The sequence below is a fragment of the Choristoneura fumiferana genome, chromosome 12 (assembly GCF_025370935.1).
Source record: "Choristoneura fumiferana chromosome 12, NRCan_CFum_1, whole genome shotgun sequence".
Lineage (NCBI taxonomy): Eukaryota > Metazoa > Arthropoda > Insecta > Lepidoptera > Tortricidae > Choristoneura > Choristoneura fumiferana.
Window position 1 is genome coordinate 2,308,225 of NC_133483.1, and position 18,231 is coordinate 2,326,455.

The 18,231-nt window shown below is 38.0% G+C and overlaps 1 protein-coding gene across 1 annotated transcript; it reads right to left on the bottom strand.

The window, feature by feature from the left end:
* Positions 1–6,621: 6,621 nt before the first annotated feature.
* On the bottom strand, positions 6,622–13,144 carry LOC141433116 (uncharacterized). Its single transcript, XM_074094960.1, has 4 exons — positions 13,026–13,144; positions 9,929–10,049; positions 7,550–7,594; positions 6,622–6,923 (listed from the first exon to the last, which is right to left on the bottom strand). The coding sequence occupies exons 1-4, from the start codon at positions 13,041–13,043 to the stop codon at positions 6,721–6,723; spliced, it is 387 nt and encodes a 128-aa protein (XP_073951061.1). The 5' UTR covers positions 13,044–13,144; the 3' UTR covers positions 6,622–6,720.
* Between the last annotated feature and the right edge of the window lie 5,087 nt (positions 13,145–18,231).

Here is an 18,231-nt window from a genome sequence, read left to right on the forward strand (position 1 = left end):
GAGAAATATTGTAAAATACAATTACTTAAAGCCCGCAAATTAATACAAACTGAACTGCAAAAAGTGTAATTTGACAAGGTTAGTTCCGTTTTTTGCCACACTCATCTCTGCGTAGGACAAGCCCTCTCATTCTGAGAGGAAACCTGTGCCCAGTAGTGGGACGTATATAGTCTGGGATGATGATAATGTGATGACATCTGACAAATAGCTTTACGGCCACATCTTTAGCCGAACTAGTAGTTTTCTTACAAAATTTCTTATGCAAAAGCACTTCGAACAAAGGCACCTGCTATTGTACAACTCTCATGCACTCCATACTGAATGAGGTGCATTCAATGCAAAATGCAACGACCGACCTTGAGGTCGCAAAATGTCACAGCGGTTAGAAGTAGGTAATTGAGAAGACGAGACTATACATTTAGGTTGTTTCCCAACTATTAGGGCCAGTACAGTCGAACTGAATTCCAACTGCCAACCGCCCACACTTTTCAGCCCAACTGCTCGCTGACTGCGTTCGAAATGTACTTTTCACTTGTCATGCTCTTAACATGTTACTTTAGTCTCTGCATATCGAGACTAAGTTCCATTGTATTCTCTAGGGATTAAAGTTTTTTTTAAATTTACGTTAGAAACCCCTAAACAGCCAACACAGTGTTTGTGAATGGAGGATTTTAAGGCGTGGAAATAACGTCAAAATTACAACTGTGCAAAAATATAAAAAAAAACGCGATTTAATTTCGTGAAACACAATTAATGATTACGAATATTAACCTATTCAATTATATTAAGGATTAATACATTTTATTATGCATAGTCCAATTAGTTTTAAAATAGTTTTCAATTTTGAAACTGTTGGCTAAATTTGCAAGCTTTTAAAGCGTCACTTCCTAAACAGGATCAGGTGCAGGTGCAGTTTGCAGGTGCTAGGACCTTGAGCAAAGTCCGCCCGGATTGCTACCACCATCTTGCTCGCTAATCCTGTCGTGAAGCAGCAGTGCTTGCACTGTTGTGTTTCGGCGTGGAGAGTAAGACAGCCGGTGAAATTACTGGCAGTTGAGGCATCCCATCTTAGGCCTCTAGGTTGGCAACGTATCTGCAATACCCCTGGTGTTGCAGATGTTTATGGGCGGTGGTGATTTCGTACCATCAGGAGACCCACTTGCTCGTTTTCCATCCAGTGAAATAAGAAAAAAAAACAATAAAAGAAAAGAAAAAAACCGCGCAACCATTTTTTTTAACAGATGGCCTGACCATTAGTCGAGTGTACGTTTTTAAAAAGTAATATTGTACATAATTTTGAACAAAACATTGCTTTTTTCCTCGCATTCAAAGTGAAAAATAGAGTGTTTAACGCGAGACTAAACAACCATAATGCCACTCGAACTATAAAGTCACCCTCGCTCTGCTCGGGTGGCTAAACATCTCGTGTCATTATAGCTTGTTTTAGTCCCTTGTTGAACAATCTATTATATTAGCAAGACAGTCGGCAGTTGCGGTTACGTTGCAGTTGGAATGCAGTCCGTAATGACTGTAACGTCAAATGCTCTCAGGAAACCCTCATTAGCGTTAAATTGACGAGTGATATAATTATACTAGCTGTTGCCCGCGACTCCGTCCGCATAGAAGTATGAACTAACCTAACCAACAAAAAGTTGGAAAACCCCCGACTTTGCCACTTCAAAGTTCAATATCTCAAGAACGGCGTAACTAATTTTGATGAAACATGTCTAAGAACCTTCACTAGAAAACCACATTTAAATCGGTAAACCTGTTTAAGAGCTACGGTGCCACAGACCGGCATACAGACACGCAGACACACATAGCGGTCAAACATAACACCCCTCTTTTTGCTTCAGGGGTTAAAAATAGTTCCACAGTCCCATTCTCGCATTCTCAGATCTACCGATTACATAAAAAAAATCATAAAAATCCGTTTTAGAGGAGTTTTGTTACAACACTGTGACACGAGAGTTTTATATATTAGTATACTTTTTTTATTATGACAGGGAGAGGAACGAGCATTCGGTTTATCTGATGGGAAATTAATATGATCATCACCGCCCATGAGTACCTACCTACCCTCAGGGCCCTTCTCAAAGCACTCTAATAATATTAGTGTTTTGTCTGTAGCGACACAGGATTGCATAGTTTGCGAATATGGCTAACAGGCTCTAGCTAGCCCCCCACCTCATATTAAAATGTGTTAGTAATAAACGGAGTCAAGCACAAGGCACTTTATTATTTGGAACAATCCACAAGAACCAGCAATTAACATAATAATATCCCTAAATGTCTCATAAATTGTATGAGAAAATGAGATAAAAGACTAATATTATTAGACTTTAGCTTTGAGAAACGGGCCCCAGGAGAGTTATCTCATTTGTTATTTGTTTATGAGCATCACTGCTATGTTTTATTGTGTTCCTAAATTTCGGTCGGGAGTTCGTTCGAAAGTAAAATAATTATCAACTAAGGTAAACGTACGAGTGCTCGTCACTGCAGGGCTACTACGAAACTCGAAATTGGTATCGTACCGTCCCTCTCGCTCACGTATTAAATAGCATAAGTGTCACAGGGATCGCATGACACAAACTTCGAGTTTCGAGTTTCGTAGTAGCCCTGCTGTCCCAATAGTTGGTATCCTTAGTTTTATGTCATTAGCAATGGAGGTGGCAGCAGGGTGTCGTCTATTGGGTCTCAGCGTGTCGGGCATTCGAACGTTTACCTTACTTCCCATGGTGATGTCTTAAAGCTGCAACTCTATGATTTTCGTGAGGCAATTTTTAATCAAGAAGTGCGGTAGAGATATGTCAAGATACCCGACTGACATTTGGTTTCAATGTAAGTTTATCACAGGTCAGGATCGTAATTACCACCTTACAAATCTATACACAGTGTTTTACTTGACATCCGTTAACTTAAATAAGTAGACGCTTAGTTCATTTATAGAAACAGGTAGAGCCCTTAATTTGGCAATGTACACTATATTTGACACAATTTAAGGCTTGCTTTTTGTTTTTAGGGCTCCGTACCTCAAAAGGAAAAAACGGAACCCTTATAGTATCACTTTGTTGTCTGTCTGTCCAGACCCTTTTTATCAGGTATCAAGCTGAAATTCATATTGAATACTCTTGTCTACTGTCCATCAAAAGATACAGCCGTTTATGCTGCAAATTTTCCACACTCGCAAGAATCAAAACCTACAGAGTACTTCCCGTGAACTCAGAATCTTGAAATTTGGTACGAAACTACGTCTTATAGCACTGATAAAGGAAAAATTGCGAAAAGCATAATTTTAGTTAGTTACATCATAAAATAAAAATATTTTTAATTATTGTACGGAGCCCTCGGTGCGCGAGCCCGACTCGCACTTGGCCGGTTTTTTTTATACAGAAATTTAGGACTCCAAAATTACGACGAGGCTTGAATCACGAACTTTTTTAATTTTTGTCAAATTAAGGGTTACAATTTTTTTTACACAATATTATAAACTTACAAGTAATTTCTAAACGTCAAATTTAAAAATTCATAAGTGAGTGATACTAATGCAAATGAACTGAAATATTACTTTGCTCACCGCGAACTTATGACTGCTACTTTTATGCAAGAAATGTGTGCTCATGCAGTTCCTCCACCTCCACACTGTCACAATACACACAAATCACACAAACCCATCTATCTATCACCACCACCACAATACACTGACGCGGACTGAGGTGGAGGAAATGTATGAGCAATTTCTTGCATAAACGTAGATATCATAAGGTCGCGGGTCCTCCTGATTCAATAAATTATTTGATACTGACGTGACGAGTGAGAGATACTAAAAAAACTCACTTTTTTACCCTCTTTTACCAAAAATGTGTGAATTAAAAACACTACATAAGAACTTCAAAAGAGTATCTACCATAAAAAAATCCAAGCTAAGCCGCGAACGGACGTCCATTTGCGAAACTATTAAGGGTTCCTTATAGGACTACGAACCCTAAAAATGGATTTAAATTTGGTGGCTTCTGTGTTCCCTGGTCGATCCAATCTGACCGTCTTCAAATCTAGGGTGGATGGGCATCTACTCGTATTAAGGCAAGCGCGCTCTATCTAAGTTCACGTGTTTGCCTGCGCGCACGCATCAGGGGGGCTATACGACATTTGAAAATAGAAGTTGGTACTGTGGGGACTGTAACTTAGTAAGAGCTTAGGTACTGGGGATCAACGCGCGTGACTTTAAACTCAGTTCAAAATAAACAACTTCTTCTATCATTAATTAATTATATTTTATTTTAGAACTTGGTAGTACTTATAAATAGATATACATAAAATGGCACTAGCCGCTTAGGCTATCGGGAGCAATCTGCGCTCCGGCATGTATACCGCTGTCAATCTGTTTTAAAGTTATATTCTAGAAACACAATACAAAAAAACCTATCCTTTTATATAAAACTAGGTTAATCTAACCTGCCAGGTGGTCAGTTTTACCACCTGCCAGCGGTATATAGCCTAGTTCCTACAGTACCGTCCCTCTCACTCTCGTTTAAATAATATTAGCGTCAACGAGACGGCAAGATACTAAGTTCCAATTTTGCACTCGTAGTATAGTGCCAGGCGTGATTGTAGTCAAAGTCAAGCCGATTTCTGTATAAAAAAATTGGCAAAAGGTCATTAACCCAAATACCAGCTCCATTTCACCAACATTGACCTAGCGTCACGTAACCCGTCCGCCACCGCTCCCATTAAATTATCTTGGTGAAAGGATATCCTTTCAAAATTGCGCCAAAATCATTAGGCCACTTACCGCGCATGTGTCGCACGACGACCGGTTGCGATTGTGTCACTGGTGTGTGCTTGCGCCCTATACGCTAATACCACAGCAGGGCTACTATGAAACTCGAAACTGGAAGTTCGTGTCGTGCGGTTCCTCTGGCACCTTATACTATTTAATACGAGAGCGAGAGGGACCGCACGACACGAACTTCGAGTTTCTAGTTGCCCTGCAGACCACGGATTCGTCGTATTCAATGGGCAGCTACAGAGCGACCCATGTACCCATCGTTCATCATCATTTAAGGCCTATGCGTGCTTCAGAAGAATTTTGGCGTGTTGCCTGAGCACGACGTTTTTCGTTGCTGACTAGCAGGCGTTATCGACAGATTGTACATGTCATATGGACATCTGTGGTCATGGATGGTTAGTGTTTTACTGTTTTATTATTTAATTTAGTTGCACTGTGTGTTTTGGTGTCATGTTGGTTGTTTTTATTAGTTTTGTATTTTGATCGTATTGCTTTTAGTTTGTTGTTTTTATTTCAAGTTAATTTTTGTCGCCAAGCGGTCACAGCGGAAGACCAGCGTTGGCCTACACGGCTACACTATGTTGAGCTGGGACCGCTTCGCGATTTCGCATAACATAATACTTGTTTTTATGTTAATGTTATTGTTTTATTTTTTAATGTAGGTATTTCTATTATGTTTTATGTAACGTGCGAGGAACGAATAAAATATTTCTATTCTATTCCACAGGCCTGACAAGAAGCTTGCGGCGGTTGGTGATGTGGTTCTGGCTTCTTCTCAGCGATTGTCTGAAACCAGGCTTCATCGATTGACTTGCAGTTAAAGCTGCGGGTTCAGAGTGGATGCAGGCCGTTTCTAACTGAAGCAACTGGAGGTCTATGGGGGAGGCCTATGATAATGTCTAACCAGTGGACGTTCTACAGCTGAAATGATGACGATGATGTAAGAGGTAAGATAGATAGATAGATAAAACGTTTATTTGTTACTGCAAACACGCACAATCAAAATTACATAAATAAGAAAAAAAAGAACAGTCCTAACTTAAAAGTAAACAATTTTCAATTGTTTGTGTGCTCTGCAGTAGTGCAAAAGGGCCATGCCTTAACCTAATGATCTGAGTATTAATTAACTCAGACCACAGTAAATACAACTTTTGTATTTTACTTTGTATTTGACCCGTATAAATCGTACATCTATTAACTGGCACACTTAATGCAACATATCATGTGAGGATGTTGCAACTGTCGCAGCTGCAGTGGACTGGAATACCACACCCCATTGCTCACATGTTGTGCTCACATGGCAACATTTATGGCCGATCTACAAGACTTATAGACCGAGGTTCTAAATTGAACTTCGTATCGTGCTGTTTCTCTTACGCTAATATTTAACAGGCGAGTGGGAGGGACGGTATTCCACGAATACCGGAGTTCCCAAAATGTTTGTGACAGGAATGTGTGTAACAATCTAAAAGCTCTTAAACGGATCTCATAATACTTGGGCCAATTAGCGCGTCACGATAACCTTATTCACTCTTTGACTTCGTGGATTTCATCAACCGAGGCGCCAAATTAAATAGCACTTACTAAAAAAAACACACACACAAACATCACGCCTGTCAGGTATTCCCAAATGGGGTAGGCAGAGCACACGAAACGTTACCGCTTCGGAGCCACTTTTAGCAATTTTGGATTTTTAGTTTGACGAAGACGGTACAATAGTGACAGGTTGCTAGCCTGTCGCCTAAGGTATACCTTAACCTATATCTTCAGTCGCGCTCTTACGACATACAAGGAAGAAATGGAGAAATGGAAATCTCTAAAAAAAGACAACATAACTTAACTTAGCAGTTTATTCCATAACCAGTACAACAATTAAATTACACATTACAACTAAATAAATAACGAAAAGGAACTCCCCGAACGCCTCGGTGTTACGACGCGTATTTGTTCCCGACATGGTGTCTGACGCCCCATTTGTAGTTGGCGTTTTTGTCGGTCTTCACGAAGGTGTGGACAGGTCCGGTCACGCCGTGGGTCCCGCGGTCGTGGTCGCGGTCGTGGTCGTGACCATAATCGTAGTCGTCGTGACCACGCTTCGGTCTTTGGTATTCAGATTCGTCCTCTTGCACTGGAACTGATAAGGGTCACGGTGAGAAAGTGTAGGGCAGATATTGAGGGCGTTGTAGAAATCGCCACCTATTGTTGTTGTTAGGGTTCCGTACCCAATGTGTCTAACTCGACTCTGGTGCTAAAATGCTGGCTGTTTGTCTGTCTGTCACAGCCTACACCACACACACCGTTTGTGTCACACACACACTTACACCGTCTGTCACACACACACATTTTAATAGGAAGAAATTGGAAATATTCAAAGATTGGGTATTAGGTACGTACTATACTTTTGTACCTCTATATTTAGTTGTTATATATAACAAAAACATGATGAAGTTAAAAATTAAAGACGTATTTTTAAGTACCAAGAAGTAATTCGTGACATACAAATTTAAAATTTTAATTTCTTTTTCTTATTTCGTACGTTGTCACGAATATTTTTTTTACAGTGTTTTTTACTTACTTGATCTTAACAACAGAAATAAGTCTCTACCTACCCACCGCCAGTACAGTAGGTACAGTACAGTGTTAAACAACAAACAGCAAAAATAACAGTGGCAGGAAAACCTTTGCGAGCGAATCCAGCTCGAACTTCACCGATTTTTTGGTACAATAACCTCAATATTTACAGTTGAATGTAACACTCACTTTTTTGCTGTTCCGCGGGAAGCCTTGATCTTGACATCACCAGAACTGTTGAGAATAAAGCCATTGTCAGTCTTCACGGTGAGGCAATATTGCCGTATCCCAGCATTGTTGTCTAAATTATTGTTTATTTGATTCATATGTTAGAAATATCTGGATGTAACGCAAGTTGAATTGGCTAATAACCATTAAAATGTGCATTTTTAAACAAACAATACCCTTTTTTCACAGAAAAAATAGGTCAGAGATCAAACAATTCATATTTAGATTCATTTATTGCGTTAAATCAATGTTGGATGTTGTTATTATAATATACATAGGGGCTGTTTCACCATCCATTGATTAGTGTTAACTGGCGGTTAGGTGTGATGCCGTCTCTATTTGTTTTGTTCGAATAGAAGGAGACGGCATCACATTTAACCGTCCGTTAACGCTAATCAATGGATGGTGAAACGGCCCCATAGTCTATTGTTTCACCCACGCAGGTATACGACATACATAATACAAATAAAACATAGGTGCGTTCTAACATATTGACATTTAAAAAAACGTGTCTTGCACAGTCACTAACACCAATATCTAACACAAAGCCTGCAGAAATATCTGTTGTGACTTTATTTCTAGGACCGGTATGACGTGTTAGATATTTTTGCACGCTCCGCTGCCTGTGACAGATATTAATGCAGGTTGTACGTAACAAGATTTAAATCATTGTTATATTTTAATATTCATCATTATGTACAGTTCATTTCCGATTACTAAAACAAATTCATGTTAATTTGTTTAACTATTGATCACTAGCTTTTACCCGCGGCTTCGCTTTACTGAACCATAAACATTTCAAAGAAGCAAGCAAGCATGCCTTCAAGCATGCACGCAAGCAAGGAAGCAAGCATGCAAGCAAGCCAGCAAGCAAGCAAGCATGCAACCGAACATGCAAGCAAGCATGTAATTATGCAAGAAATAGTGCAAGCAAGCATGCAAGCAAGCATGAAAGTATGCAAGCAAGCATGTAGGCAAGCATGCAAGCAAGCATGCAACCAAGCGTGGAAGCAACCATGTAAACAAGCATGTAATTATGCATGAAATAGTGCAAGCAAGCATGCAAGCAAGCCATGCAGCAAGTATGTAAGCAAGCATGTGATTATGCAAGGAATGGTGCATGCAAGCAAGCAAGCAAGAAAGCAAGCAAGCATGCCAGCAAGTATGCAAGCAATCAAGCATACAAGCATGCATGCAAGCAGGCATGCAAGCAAGCAACCTTGCAAGTGAGCAAGTAAATTTGCAAGCGAGCTTACAGGCAAGTATGCAAGCCAGAAAGCATGCAAGCATGCTTTTTAACACATTATTAAAAAAAACGTTTGTGTAATGTGCATTCAAAGTTCTATGTAGAGAGTCAGCTCAGCGGTTAGAATACAAAACAAACTTTGGTCATCCCTTGGGAATGGCAATTTTTTTCGGAATAAAAAATATCCTATTACGTATTATTCTGGACTTTTAATATGACGTATGCAAAATTTCATAGGAATCGGTGCAGTAGTTACGGCGTGAAACACAACAAACAAACAAACTGTTGATTTGGGTTTACTCAAACTGAACTTTTAATCTGTGAAAAGTTCGAGCTGTAACAGCACTGTAAAAAAGAAGGACATAAAATAAAAGATGATAGCTGATCATTGCGTTGTGTTTAATGAATGCCCAGCATAAAATACAAATACTAAATCAAACACACACTCACTTTCCCCTTTATAATAGTAAGGAAGGATAATGATTTAGTTAGATTTATACTAGTTTCATCATTTAAGGTTTCTCTCCAGCTTTATCTACAAGATAAATTCAATTATTTTGAATATATCCGCCTCATTGCACTACTCATCGTGACTGCTCCTCATTCTACCCATTGTGCTCCATTACTCTTCCTTGTCTCTCTTGTCAGTCATGGACGACCAAAGAGAAGGACAGAGATCGACTATATGGAACACAAATATAAATTACACTAGACTAGATTATTATGATTACGCCAATGCATCTAGGTACTTCGCGTGTCCGAACCCCGACCAAACATCGAGGTTGGCCCCATACAACTTTGCGCGGACATCGAGGAATCACATCGTAAATTCGCTCTTGAGACGTCACAGTAGATATAAAAGTGACACGTTGGTTCTCATACAGATTGAGGTGTTTGCGTTATCTAGTGTAATCTATATCTGTGATCTGGGAAGTCGAGGAGTATGACATACAACATGACGAAGTAACTTATCTGCACTTACCATAAGATGAGATAGCGGGAAAAGCGCTGGTTAGTTTAATAAAAGTCACACTACTCTGCCTCGTTTCTTCGCCACTTCCCCCGTCTCTTGTCGAACGGGCAAGCCAACTTACCAGGTAGTCTGTATGGCTGCGGTGGCGGCGCATATCTTGTGAATCTCGTCGGAGCTCTCTGCACCGGATAGAATGGACGCGACCACGCTTGGACGGCCACCGCTGTGCACGCTATAATAATCTGAAACAATACGGGTTTTAGAGGGTTTTTACATATCGAAAATACAAACTGAAACATAGATGCACAGAAAAACCAGAAAAGAGACCAGCGCTGGGAATCGAACCCAGGTCCTCAGCATTCCGTGCTGCGTGCTATACCGCTACACCACCACTGGGCAGGAGTACAGACACGAATTTCTGCTATGCACCACAGATCTCAGCTTGTTTGTTTTTATTTAGTCGCTTAAGCAGCGACACTAGCGACATCTATGCTATAGCCATTGAATTAATCAATCTTAATTTGATTGCTTAATAGCGACATCTCTTGTCCGGGTGAGTGGTTAGTTCCAATGGTTTGCTGAAAGTTTGTCGATGAAGCATAGATGTCGCTAGTATCGCTGCTTAAGTGATAAATAAGTAACAAACAAGCTGAGATATGTGGTGCATAGGAGAAATTCGTGTCTGTACTCCTGTCCAGTGGTGGTGTAGCGGTATAGCACGCAGCATGGAATGCTGAGGACCTGGGTTCGATTCCCATTCAGTTTGTATTTTCGATATGGATTTTACGGGATGACCGTAAAAGTAACAAAATTTGGAGTTGAAATAAAAAAATACAAAAAAGACCAAAAAAACAATCTTGGTTTTTACATAAGTGAACTTTTAACACAAAATATAGAGTCAATAATCTTATACTTGTAGATATTATATATTATACCATTGCAAGGACTTTTCGATAAGCGCACTAGACCACATCACACTAATATTATAAATGCAAAAGTTTGTTTGTTACTTTATCACGTCTAAGCCGGAGAACCAATTTAGATGGAATTTGATATACAGTTAGTTTGAGTCTCGAGATTGGACGTAGGATAGTTTTTATCCCGGATAATTGCATTGTTCCCGCGGGATAGCGTTAAATGAATTCTACGTGGACGGAGTCGCGGGCAATGGCTAGTTATAAATAAAACTAAACAATAAACTTTCTAGTGTAAAATATCGATTACGTCAAACCATCGTCGAACGAATCTGCATTTCCTGCAGATAAACACATCAGAAAGTATAATTTTAAAGTGACAGCTTGATTGCCTAACATTTTGATTGTACCAATAACCGAATGATCTAATTACATTGTTAGTTATATAACGAGCAGTTGTTGATGCATTAAGGAACTAAATGAGCTATAATTTATCATTAAAACACTTGTTTGTATCCAACGGTTTCGTCGTGCAAACGGAAGGCCATTGCGCAAAAAATCTAGTTTGTAATTAACATTGTGCTAGATAAGTAGATTGATAATTGTGAACAAGCAACTTTGAATTCTGCAATATTCCTGCCCATCTCCACTTGCGTTATTTCTGTTTCTTAGTGTTCTGTTTTCTGTTACAATATAATCTGTATTATATTGTTACTATTTTATGCAAGTGAGTAAGTGTAGTTACGTTGAGAATCAAAACGTTGAAAGGAATTATGAAGGAGTTTAAATGGCGTAAAGTGCATTTTTTATGATCGTTCTCGTAAGTTAAATAACGCGGACATTACTTTTCATTAGTCGGCAATCAGTGTTAATGTAGTGTGTCTTCTCGTAAATAAGTACAGTCGAGTTCATAAAGTTGTGAGCAAAAATTTGACCAAAAATATCTGAACACGACTCTATTGTTAACGGCGTAGAAGCGTGTTCAGATATTTTTGATCGAATTTTTTCTCACAAGTTTATGAACTCGACTGTACCTAGTAAATCCGTAGTATGTAAACTTAAGTTATTAAGAGAGCCACACCGCGCGATGCATGTGGCGAGTTTTAGTTCATTGTGGCTTTCCAAAGGGGAGCTTTTGTTCGACAGCGGACGTCTTCCGGCTGATGATGATGATGATGATGAACAGTGTATATACCCTCAAGTGTGTATACCTCTCTTAACTCCCGAGTCAAATGTTTGATCCATGAACATCAAACTTTATGTCATTTATGACAGAGTTTTCCTTTATAATTAAAATATCGCCAAATATTTCATGCTAGTTCAAGCAGATGAGGGCGTATTTAAAACACAATTGTAATTTCTACGCATTGTCCTCTGTCCTCTCATTCTGAGATGAACCCTGCAGTTATAATCAAAGTAACTTTCGGCTGTCATTTACACTTCCTTGTCAATTTACTTTGCTGTACATTGATGGTAATTATAATTTTTGTACAAAGTTAACAAAGTGAATTTTAGTTTATTAATTAAATTAATGTCATGGCTAATAAGTTACGGAAATATGTTACTTAAACCTCTCTTAAAAAGCCTGGCTGCCGGCAATACACTGTATAGATGAAGACGATGATAACTTTGAGATATTTATCAAGTGCTTCAAAAGCTACTAAAAGTTCAACACTGCTGTTTTAGTAGGAATCTGTATGAACGCTCGTAGGCATTTAAGACACTGGGTGAAAGTCTAGTGAATGTTTATGTGCAGTGCCAGGAAAAGTTCCAGCAGTGAATGATTTAATATAGATAGATGAAAAAATTAAAATGAAAATGAAAAATGTATTTATTAAAATTACTACTTGAACAACTAATACGGTTAGAGACCTCCTAGTAGGTATTCAAGATACCTGTGACAGAAAAGTGAGTAAGTATTCACAATTTTTGGTTACATTCTTTACAATAGATAGATAGAAGATTTATTTGCATAGAGTAAGCAGTTAAATCACATGGCAAGGATGTGATGGGGTCGATAGTTTGCGGAAGATTTGTGCAGCAGTGCTAAGCATAAACGTAAGCAGTAATAGCAGCGTTAGGGTAGGGCGCGGTGGGGCGACCGCCCATGGGCGCCGAACTTAAAGGGTCGCCTGAAGCCTTTTTAAGAAAGAAAGCCTTTCTAGAAAATTCCCAAAAGTTGGGGACGCCGTGGAAATCTCTCCCAGGGCGCTGGAATTGCTAAAACCCGCACTGAACGTAGGTAATGATCTGAACCATTTGAATGTCGAAGATACCGTTAAACGTTGAATAAAAAATACTTACAAAAACTGTTCGTCTCATTTCTCGCGATTGCTGACCAGCTGCGTCACAGCCGCAGCACCAATGACAGCCTATTTTGTCGATCAATCTCTTATAAAGGAAGAAAACGATTTTGAACACTTTCTAGTGACGATTTAACGCTCTGGTGCGCACAACGGTGTGCACTAATCGAACAATGGTCTTCCGATAATATCCGTCGTTTTAAAGACATCATTTTATACGGTCGAGTAGATAAAGACAAGGGAATTAAAGGTGGTAACCTAGTTTGATCCATTGGTTTTCCAGGTATCGCACGGGTAGTGTATCATTATATGAATATGATGTACTCGTAGATATGGACGTCTTTAAAGACGTCGACGTCAAAGCTTCCTAAGTACGATCTTAATGTCTTAGTGAGTCTCTACTTCCACTAGAGTTACAGTGCCCTTAGTGTAAGTTATCGGTTAAAAAATACGTCTCGATCGCGATCGCGCTCAATTTGTATGGAAACACGAATATCGCAAACGTTCCGCTAGAGGCGCTGTTCGTGTTTCCATATAAATTGAGATTTTAACGCGAACGCGATCGAGACGTATTTTGTAACCGAAAACTTACACTAAGGGCACTGTACTCAAAGTCTTACTTATGCATTTGCGAAAACATTTCAGTTACTATACCGGGTGCGCCCTGTAACACGAGCAAAAAATGAAAACACAGGTTCTGCTACTAAAATGGAACTACTTTAGTTCTGCAACTTAAAAAAAAAAAGTAATTTTGCCATTATGTTTATTCCAAACAAATTAAATAGTATTTTCAATGTAAGGTATCCAATAGCCTAAATGACATCGACTGTCACGTAACAAAATGACCGATTTTACAATACATTGCTTGTCTAATTAAACTTTAAACTATAGTAAAAATCATAATACAAGTTATTTTCAAAAGTTGTAAAACTAAATTAGCTCAAGATGAAGAGTGGAAGCTGTCGTTTAATTTTTTGCTCCTGTTGCCCACCCACAGTATAAAAAGGTTTTCCCTAGGGAAACTTGTTATACCTACTGTGGCCCACCTTGTATAGGGTACGGGAAAATGTTTTGAAAATATGGAATGTAATGAATGATGGTGGTATTTGTGCCTCTGGGTACTTATGTATACATGCCTAAATGTAGCGCAAATTTTTGGTCTGTATCAGTGGCAAATGGAACAAATATGGTACGCACGTTTAGAACGAAACTGACGCAATTCGAAATATTCATACTCGTATTTCCAAAATTAACTTTGTATTAATCAAAATCTGGTTAAGTTTTGAAATGCGAATATTTCGAATTGTGTCCGTTTCATTCTGAACGTGCTAGCTTGGTAAGTGGAACAAAAGAGTCACAACGACACACTTACTTGTAAAATACTTAACACTGACTACAATTATTCACTGAAACGACATTACATTAAACTACGTGGAATTCATATTGCGTTTTAAAAACGTAACGAATTGAAACTTATGATTGGAAATCTCTTGAATAATAATTATTATGATATTGCAAATTATATTTTGCACAACGTTTTCCTTTATTTATAATGAATGTGCGTGTACGGGCTTAAGTAGGTTTGTTTGTTAACCGACTTCAAAAAGGAGGAGGTTCTATGTTCCAATGTTTGTATTTTTTTTATGTATGTTCGCCGATTACTCAGTCAATTGTCGACCGATTTTCAATATTTTTTTTTATATGTAAGGGTACTCTTCTGAGATGGTCCCATTGTCACCAAGTCAAGATCTGATGATGGGATCCTAGGGAAATCGAGGGTAACCTCAAATTTTATTGGCACACCTATGGCGATTTTGGCATTTTTAGCATTAAGATAAGCATTTACATTCAGAAAGTATCATTTGGTAAACTGGACTTGATGAAGAAGACCGTAGATGACCAATGGAACTCGTCAAAGCTAAGTAATACTCGCTCGTCTATAAACGATCATTATTAATATACCTAGATAGGCGACTAAGAAGGAGCTTTAAGTTAATGATTCTTTCGAACTGATCTGATTCTGAAGCCGGAAGGCAGGCAACAGAACTCTGTTATAAATCAACGTAACTAAGCCGTGTTTGGGCTTCATGGAATCGTCGTGAGATGTACTTTGGCTATGAATCACTTAAAAGTGAGAAATAAAGAAAAATTTTAACAAAAAAGTAAAACCGACTACAAAAAAATATAAAAAAATAACTAACAAAAAATGGAACCGACTACGAAATCTTTGAAAATATTTTACTAGCACTAGTTACCTAGTTACTAGCTCGAAGTCGGTGACTCAGCACGACCCAGCAGGATGGATTTAAATATGGATTGAGTATGTATGTAGGTGAGGTAGACGACTATTGTTCCATTCCTGCTGGCTCGTGCTGAGGCACCGACTTCGAGCTAGTAGGTACCTAGTACTATCAAAATATTTTCAAGTATTTAGTAGTCGGTTCCATTTTTTGTTATTTTTTTGGAGTCGGTTTTACTTTTTTGTTATTTGTTTATACTCTTTATTGTACAAAAAGGAAATATAAAAAGGTTACAAAAAAGTACTAAGTTTAAAGGCAGACTTATCCCTGAAGAAGGGGTCTCTGCCATTCAACCTTTTAGTGGTAAAGAAGAGCAATCAAATAAGGATCGTCAAATAGAGGAAAACACAAACTAGCAAAGTAGGTACAGCATTCACTTTTATAAATACCTGTGCAACTATGCATGAGTATGAATAATTTAAATATGTAATAACAAATTAGAATCAGGGTATAAAAATTAGTGTGACAACGAAGAGAAGAAAGCATTGAAAAGGGAACTAAGTGTACATGCGATACTGTTGTCAAGGTAACGTTCAGTTCACTTCACGTCTGAAATGTGATAGACGAAGAAAAGTTCGCCATCATTGACCTTCTATTCTATTGCCTTAACTGTGTAACATCATTACAATAAAAACAAAAATACTATTCATAGATTTCAAAGTCAACTTAGAAACAAGAATTATAAAAACGAGGATAGAGGATATCTCGTTAATAAATTTCTTGTCGGATTCTTCAAAACAGAGGTTTTTCCAAACTGGTGGTAGATTTTTTTACATTCTAAGTGCAAATGCCAAGTGTAAAAATAGTAGATTGTACAACAAGAGCATAAATCGTTACAAAAAACGTTAAAAAATTTACTAATTATAGTAAAATCTCAGAATTTCAATTCAACAACGAGACCTCATGGTTAATTAGTTAATTAAGCGCTAGGGTATAACTAACTTTAACTCCCTTATTTGAAACTAGGTCATAGGTCAAGCTCGCACAGTCTGTCCCAATACTTCTTTCAAAGTCCGCGCTCCAATTTTCACATTCAATGCCATCTATTTCGACCACATTTGCTAGTAATCAGACTGGACGAGTAGTCATACGAATTTGGAGTCTTTATTTACTAACTTCTTTACAAACTGACATACTTTCTCGTTCACAATGCTGTGTTACACAATAGTTGGCCTATTGTCGTATAATATAAGACTCTGTGTGTTAAGTTGTATCTCTGATTGATGTGTCGATAATGAACTTAAGTAAGTAATATTTTCTTATTAGAATGTGGTCTTATTAGAACATTTTCGATGTTATCAAGCACATTAGAAAATGTTAAGTTTGATTATTTCATGTATATTTATATGCATCTATAGGATAAAGAATGTAGATAGGTACCTATGTGTTTAATTGTACGAATAAGCGTAGTAGAGTAAAGACAAGGTAAACATGTTGTTGCGTAAGGAAGACCTATGACTTACTATGACTAAGATCAATACGCCGTATAGGTACACTCGGCTCTGTCTAAATTATACTGACGAGTTTAGTACCTTCACTAATATAATAAAGCGGCAAAACTTGATTGTTTGTAGTAGGGAATAACCTCTGGTCAAATGAAGCGATTTCGAAAATTGTTTCACCGAGATAGAGCTACCTACGCTATACCAAATTAATATAGGCTACCCGGGAAATTTATATCCCGGGAGAAAACAAAGTTCCTATGGGACACAGGCGAAATTTTGGGCTAGTTTATGCATTGTAGGTAAACCGGAGTGACTATGAACTTCGGAGCTGCTTTATAAAATGGTTTGATGATGAACTCAACTTTAATTCCGAATTTCTCTCCTGTAGGTACATGTTTTCATCGATTTTTCGTCTACGCGTTATACATTCATCTCATACGCAACTTTAAAACTATCGAATTAACCCCAATTTGATTTAAGCGACCGTAAAAACTGAAGTTTGCGTTACTAAATATCCAATGGCACTAATATTTTGGAGCGGTGCTTAGTTAGGAATGTGCAGATAATACTATATCTGCGTTTCTTATTAGAATTTCTTGTGATGATCACGCTTCTAATTAGATATTCAAACATATTCAACTATCTACATTTTAAATTTTATCCAAATCATTCAAGCCGTTTTAAAAATACACAGAAATAAAAAAAAACGCATTTATAATATTGATACAATAAAAGTTACTCAAAATATTTAATAGGTTAAAAATGTCAAGCTCATGTACGTATATATGTAAACTCTTTATTGTACAAACTAAGTAAACAAACACAATCGACATACAATGAGATATATGTACAAAGTGAGATATATGCTCATATAAGCTGTGACTATTTTGTGATACTTTACGATGTTTACTAAACGTGATGTATCTCTAATTTTTGCCGAAAATATATAGTTCCCAAAATTAAATGATTAATTTCCCTACTCTTCCACTTCAAGATAGTTACAAAACTAACCTAACTAATCTGTAGGGTTCTACAGGATAGTCCTGAAATATAGTGAACAGACTACAGTTCCAGAAAAAAAAACTTTCGTCCATAATGAAAGAGTTAAGAGATGTTTCCCTGCCGACCGCGCGGCCGCGTTAGGTATTCGTGGGATATTGCTGTCTTTATCGCTCGTGGCATAAGCGCTCGCAGCCGTCCCCCCCCCCCATGCTCCCCCATGCCTTCCGCAACGACGTCCCTAATTTATATCGAGATAGCTGTAGGCTTTTCAAGATTTGGGTGGTTGAATTTTGGGTTTCGTTGTCCTCATATTGTACGAAAATTATAGCACAGAAATCAATGATATTTTACAATCAATATATTCATTATATTTTCTATGCCTGTGGTTTTTCGATTTTTGTAAAAATGATTTATTAGTCTGTAATTCTCGTGCAAAGTTGTCATCTTTTTTTTGTCGACT

Coding starts and splice junctions, on each gene's coding strand:
- LOC141433116 (XM_074094960.1), bottom strand. Junction 7,595..9,928: donor GCAGCCATACAGACTACCTG/GTAAGTTGGCTT, acceptor TATTCTCAACAG/TTCTGGTGATGTCAAGATCA. Junction 6,924..7,549: donor TCCCGCGGAACAGCAAAAAA/GTGAGTGTTACA, acceptor GACCCTTATCAG/TTCCAGTGCAAGAGGACGAA.